Source organism: Temnothorax curvispinosus, unplaced genomic scaffold (genome assembly GCF_003070985.1).
Source record: "Temnothorax curvispinosus isolate PA1 unplaced genomic scaffold, ASM307098v1 QBEX01000041.1, whole genome shotgun sequence".
In the NCBI taxonomy this organism is placed as follows: Eukaryota; Metazoa; Arthropoda; class Insecta; order Hymenoptera; family Formicidae; genus Temnothorax; species Temnothorax curvispinosus.
This window is the reverse complement of record NW_020209821.1, coordinates 1,210-7,494: the sequence shown is the minus strand read 5'-3', so window position 1 is coordinate 7,494 and position 6,285 is coordinate 1,210. Positions and strand designations below refer to the sequence as shown.

Sequence of the window (6,285 nt, the reverse complement as noted above, 5' to 3'; positions counted from 1 at the left end):
CTATTTTACATATCAAGCATTTTTTTGTCATCTTAGAAAATTACGTAAAATGTTACTTAAATAAGAATAAATCCGAATAAAACAAAGGACTTATTTAGTACAATATAGTTAGCCACAATTAAAACAACATATGTAGTCCAGTACCCCGATTCTGTAACTCTAAGGGTGAGGCTGGTTTCACATAGGGCGTAAGATGCGTATGCGTAACTTGCGTCAGCCAATCAAATCGTCTTAGTATTTAATCGTATCATACGCGTATAGTAGCTGAGACGATTTGATTGGCTGACGCAAGTTACGCATACGCATCTTACGCCCCATGTGAAACCAGCCTTAAGCTGGTCACACACACTTTTTCGTAACAGTAACAGTAGGATTTCGACCAATCGTGTTACTCAATTCGGGAACGTACGGCCGTACGTTTTCGAATCGAGCAACGCGATTGGTCGAAATCCTACTGTTACTGTTACGAAAAAGTGTGTGTCCGGGGCTAAAAGCGGGGAGCACACACTTCTGCATAACGCATAATACGTAAGCATAAGAAAACTGATTGGTCCATACACATGTGCATAAGGAAATAGATCATATGGACCAATCAATTCTCTTATGCTTATGTTTATGCGCTATGCAAGTTTGTCTGGATTTAAACGGGGAGCACACACACTTCTGCACAACGCATAATGCGTAAGCATAAGGAAATTGATTGGTCTATTTCCTTATGCACATGTGTATGGACCAATCAATTTTCTTATGCTTACGCATTATGCGTTATGCAGAAGTGTGTTCTCCCCGCTTTAAGCCCCGGACACACGAATCGACGGAAGACGTAAGACGTAAATCGTAAGGAAATCCACTAATCAGAGTCGACTATTCCCCTTTTCTTCCATCTTAAAGAGGGGAATAGTCGACTCTGATTGGTGGATTTCCTTACAATTTACGTCTTACGTCTTCCGTCGATTCGTGTGTGAAGGCCTTTACCTTTACACAATGGCCTAGTTTACACCGATCACTTGATACGCGTATTAAATAGTAAATAACTAGTAAATAAGTCTGATTATTGGCTGATCAGTTCAAATATACTATTTGATACGCGTATCAAGAGATCGGTGTAAACTAGGCCAATGGGTGCGTTCAGCCGATACTCCGCTAGCCTAGCAATCGTGAGCAGTCGCTCGTTTTCGCTCGTTTCCTTTCCTTTGACCCAATGGATTAAAAGGAGAGGTTTCGCTCGTTTCCTCTCCTTTGACCCAATGGATTAAAAGGAGAGGAAACGAGCGACTGCTCACGATTGCTAGGCTAGCGGAGTGTCGGCTGAACGCACCCAATCAGCGATCCAAAGCGATGCAGCGCTCAAAACAGACCGTATTAACCGTATACCGTATTGTCCTCTGAAAGAGGAAGGAGCTAAGAAATATAAGTGATTCTCTTCCGTGCTATGTCCACAATTTTTCGATTCTCTTTGGAAAAAAAACCAAAAAATCGTGAACATAACACGGAATAGTAGGTACTACAAAATTGTGAACATATCACAAAGTCGTGGACATAGCACAAAAGAGAACCATAAAATCGTGAACATTAATTTCACAATAAATTCTTTATTTTAGATAGTTAAATTGAATCGATTTAATTACGGGGTGGGAGGGGATTTTACTACTCCAACGGGAACTGTATTCTGTATTCTGTATTCAATCGGACAAATCTAGCGAGAAGCGCGTAGCGAACGGCCTACAGTGCCGACACGTAAACGTCATAAACGCGAAAAAGCGATTGGACTGGATTGCACGGGGAAGCCGAAGATCGAAACCGATAATTGATATCCTACTCGGGCTTCCGCGGACTCGGATGACGTGGGATGACGTTGGCACGCGCGCAACGACGGTGCCGAGCATCCCGCATATTATATCTGCGCCGTCGGAGATTGCTCGTCTCGCGACGATCTCGGTTATCTTGACATTCTTAACCTTTCTTCCAATCTCGCAACGGTACGTCACGTCGTCTCTCGTACAGTTGTCATCGATTTATTATACCACCCATGGTGTAAATAGACACCATGATACCACCGTTCACGCTACTCGTGTATATACATACATACATTACATACGTGCATGTCATACCGGGCAAGAGATGAGCTCGAAAAAGGTACAGAGGCTGGAACGATCGCATATAGCGAAAGTAATTAACGCCACTCCGTACCGCGCAGCGGTGGCTTGTTTGTGTCAAGACTGTCAGGAGATGACACGCGTTTATTTTCCGATTTCCCTGCTTTGCGACGATAATCGGCAGTTACAGTTTCGGCGAGAGCACTACGCGAATTAACGCGAGGATACAATCGAGATATCTGAACTCTGAAGTGTTAAAAATCGTTACATGACGCGTATATGTGTTTACCTCTGTAGGATCGTGATTCGTGATAAATTCAATAAGCTGCGTATGTCATTCGAGAGTATTGGAGTTACTTGGAGTGAAAATTGTGTGTACAAAGTTTGAAAACAAATCAAGGATCTCTTTTGTGTATGTACTACATTAATTTGACGTTATTTGTTATATTTTCAGTGTCTGTAATGTGACACAAACGGAAACCATCTGTTCAAAATGGCAGCGATTTGTTCCGGACGACCTGGTTGGTTAGGGAAGCTCGGAATAGCATTGCTAGCCACATGGTTTTTGATACTGATTATATCCATCGTTCATATATTCAAGTCCAACTCGTTGTTAAGCCATGATACTGACACTGCCAACAAAGAGAACACTCAACGCCTAACACAAATGGTTAACGACTTTGAAATTCTAAAGAAGCAGAACGATGCATTAAAGAACTTTATATTAGGGTATGTTTGCGTACAGCACATTATGTATATATGTATGTAAAAAATAAATGGGAAAGTTCAGCAACACTGAAAATGCAAAAAATTTGAAACAGAGTACTACGATCTTTTCGTTGTATAGACTAACATAATTTTCAGAGAGGGATCGAAATCTATACAAGGCGACCACTTAGGCTCCGTGCAAGACAAGCTTGAGAAAGCGTCGGTCTATTATGACCTGATAGATCATCAAGATGGATCAAAACATGGTGTTCCCTCTTCAGAATATGAGGAACTGCGACGGCGATTGAGGAACGACGTTCAGGAGATGTGGTAAATATGATAATAACTGGATCAGACATTAAAACAAATTATGCTTAACATGTTACATGAAAAATTACGTGCTTAGTTTTACATTACAGGTATTACATTAGCGCCGAGTTGAATAAGTTCAAGAAGCACATTGATGAATTCACGTATGATCAAAGAGAAAAGGAAATACAGGATGTGATGAAAAATGCATGGGAGCATAAAAAGTCACTTATAATAAATATCGATAAATTAAAGAAGGCAGATGGTTACGATGAATGGCGGGAAAAAGAAGCAAAAGATTTATCTGATCTAGTTCAGAAACGATTTAGGTAATGCATCTTGCACGATATGATATAATCTATTAAAATATTTAATATATCAAAATTAAGCTATTTTAGTCTTGCTAACCTAATCTAGCTACCTTATATTTACTTTAAAGGTATCTACAAAATCCTGCTGATTGTAATAAGGCAAAGAAGCTGATATGTAGTTTAAATAAAGGTTGTGGTTTTGGCTGTCAGGTAAGAAAATAAAATTATGATAATCAAGTCGTTAAATAATGAAATAAAATGAGTGTATTCTTTTTCTGCAGATTCATCACATCACGTACTGCTTTTTAGTGGCTTACGGTACAGAAAGAACATTAGTAATGAAATCTAAAGGGTGGAGATATCACAAAGATGGCTGGGAATCTGTTTTTAAACCCCTCAGCGACACTTGTTTATCTACAACCGGTACTTCACATTCTAATTGGCCTGGAGATTCCTCTAAACAAGTAATATCACTGCCAATTGTAGACAACGTTTATCCTAAACCAAGGTCCCAGCCACCCAGCGTACCTGCAGACTTAGCGCCAAGACTGGAGAAGATTCACGGTCATCCTCTAGTTTGGTGGGTAGGACAAGTGTTAAAATATTTAATGCGACCTCAAGATCATGTAAAGAGGACGCTGGAGAAGGCGAAAGAGAAGCTTGGTTTTAAAAAACCTATCGTCGGTGTTCATGTGCGTAGAACAGACAAAGTAGGCACCGAGGCAGCTTATCATGACATAGATGAATATATGATTAAAGTGGAACAATATTTTGATCAACTTGAAACGAAGCCGGACGTGAAGAGAGTCTTTTTAGCTAGTGACGATCCGAAAGTGATAACAACATCTAGGAAACGTTATCCGAATTACGAAATAATAGGTGATCCAGAAATCGCCGAGACGGCGTCCGTAGCAAAACGATATTCGGATACTTCGTTACAGGGTATAATTATCGATATCCACCTTCTGTCGGAATGCGATTACTTGGTATGCACGTTCAGTTCTCAAGTATGTCGCGTCGCATATGAGTTGATGCAAACCTTTTACGCAGACGCGTATGATAGATTTACATCCCTCGACGATATATATTATTATGGAGGACAAAATCCACATCCCCATGTAGCTATTTTAGATCATAAGCCGAGGAAGAATGGAGAGTTAGAGCTAAAAGCCGGTGACTTGATCGATGTTTTTGGTAATCATTGGGATGGTTTCTCCAAGGGCTACAACATCAGAACTAGCATGACAGGATTATTTCCTAGTTTCAAAGTTAAAAATCCTGTTGATGCCGTAGATTTCCCCAAATATTCAAATATTCCTCTGTTGGAAAAGGACGATTAAATCAGAATGGTCGAGCCAAGTCATTCTCTGACAAAATGCAGTTCCAAGTGAATTGTTATTTCTTTGGATCAAATTCTTAAGATATTAGCAAAGATGACATTGCACGATGTATATGTTTTGCTATTTGTAAACTACGATGTTAATGCTTGTAAATTGTCACAAATTAGTAAATTGTCCATGACTTGTAAAATAACAGATTATATCTGTCTTTTGTATGATTATGCTTTTGACTTTAGAACGATTAAAAGTGTGATTTTTCTTGAATAGCCCAATAGAGATACCATTTTCCAAACATTTTGAAATCTTATATATGAAGTTATAATATAAGTTTATATTATATAAATAGAATCATTATATTTTTGAAAATATAATGACTCAAAATATGTAATATTCCAATGTTCTTAATATTTTATTAGCAAATCGAATTTGTTCTGTATATGTATACATAGATGTAGTATATAGGGTATCACCTAATTCGCGCCCACTATTCACACAGCGATATAGAATATCAAAAATTGAGTCAAAAAGTCCTGAGCCATTTCTTTCTATTATGCCATCTTTTAGCCGGCTGTACGTCAGTGAGCTGTGCACCTGGTAGTATGAGTGAGTGCACACTACCAGGCGCGCGACTCACTGACCTACGCCCAGCTAAAAGACAGTGTTGATTGGATTGACTTCACTCAATAATTAATGCTTTACTAAGCATTATAGAAAAAAATGGTTCAAGACTTTTCGACTCAATTTTTGATATATCGCTGTATTAAATAGTGAGCGGGAATTAGGTGATATACCCTATATAAAGATGTTCTATATATACATAGATATACATAGATGTTCCAGATGATATTTTAATATTAGATGTAACAGACTGAAAAAAGGTTTATAGTGCGTATAAAAATACCCGATGTTTGTGCCAATGCATTATCATGATCATGAAACATTGTTTACATTGACGAGATGTCCTTGGAAAATACGTAAAAAATAGAATTTTGTTATTTATGGCGCGCTCTATTATACTTTGTAAATAAATTCATTAAATTACTTCGCTTGCAAATGATTTGTATCAATGTTTATCACAACAATCGAATTGTACAATATAGAATATCCCAGAAAGCGTTTGTATATTTTGATGAAATAGAGTGATTTTCAAATAAGTTTCTTATATAATGACATAGTACACACGTTGTATATTTCTATATAAAATATAATATTAAATTGGGAAAAATAATTTTACAAAATTTTTCCCTAATGTCACTAAATTTTATTCCCTCAATGCAATGAGTCTAAAAACATAAGAAAAATTATGAAAATATTTTTGACAAAACTTGTATTTTTAAATACATATATGTACTTTGCAAGGTATACTATTATACTATTATATAGTTTAACGGTAGTGGAACCCCCTGTAAGGGGGCGGCACCTACTGCCTCCATACACTTTTCCACGTGAGACGAGTTGCCACATGCGTTTACAATTTTCCACGCGTGGAAAGTCTACGCATGTACATACGTACTTTAAAAA

At 37.9% G+C, this 6,285-nt stretch overlaps 1 protein-coding gene across 4 annotated transcripts; it reads left to right on the top strand.

The window, feature by feature from the left end:
• Positions 1 to 1,361: 1,361 nt before the first annotated feature.
• Positions 1,362 to 5,918, top strand: LOC112463919 (alpha-(1,6)-fucosyltransferase-like). 4 transcript variants are annotated; one of them, XM_025033198.1, is made up of 6 exons: positions 1,362 to 1,497; positions 2,551 to 2,825; positions 2,961 to 3,134; positions 3,224 to 3,442; positions 3,553 to 3,634; positions 3,706 to 5,918. In XM_025033198.1, exons 2-6 carry the CDS (start codon positions 2,590 to 2,592, stop codon positions 4,762 to 4,764), a joined length of 1,770 nt encoding a protein of 589 aa, XP_024888966.1. In that variant the 5' UTR covers positions 1,362 to 1,497; positions 2,551 to 2,589; the 3' UTR covers positions 4,765 to 5,918. The 4 variants fall into 4 exon arrangements, with proteins under 4 accessions (XP_024888966.1, XP_024888251.1, XP_024887520.1 ...); XM_025032483.1 differs by having other exon boundaries at positions 1,362 to 1,501; XM_025031752.1 differs by lacking the exon at positions 1,362 to 1,497 and adding an exon at positions 1,854 to 1,979.
• The last annotated feature ends 367 nt before the right edge of the window (positions 5,919 to 6,285 follow it).

Bases quoted from the DNA above. Each gene is read 5' to 3' on its own strand.
- LOC112463919 (XM_025033198.1), top strand. From the start codon at position 2,590: ATGGCAGCGATTTGTTCCGGACGACCTGGTTGGTTAGGGAAGCTCGGA. The intron at 3,443-3,552 runs GTAATGCATCTT...TTTACTTTAAAG, and splicing joins CTAGTTCAGAAACGATTTAG to GTATCTACAAAATCCTGCTG. The intron at 3,635-3,705 runs GTAAGAAAATAA...CTTTTTCTGCAG, and splicing joins GTTGTGGTTTTGGCTGTCAG to ATTCATCACATCACGTACTG.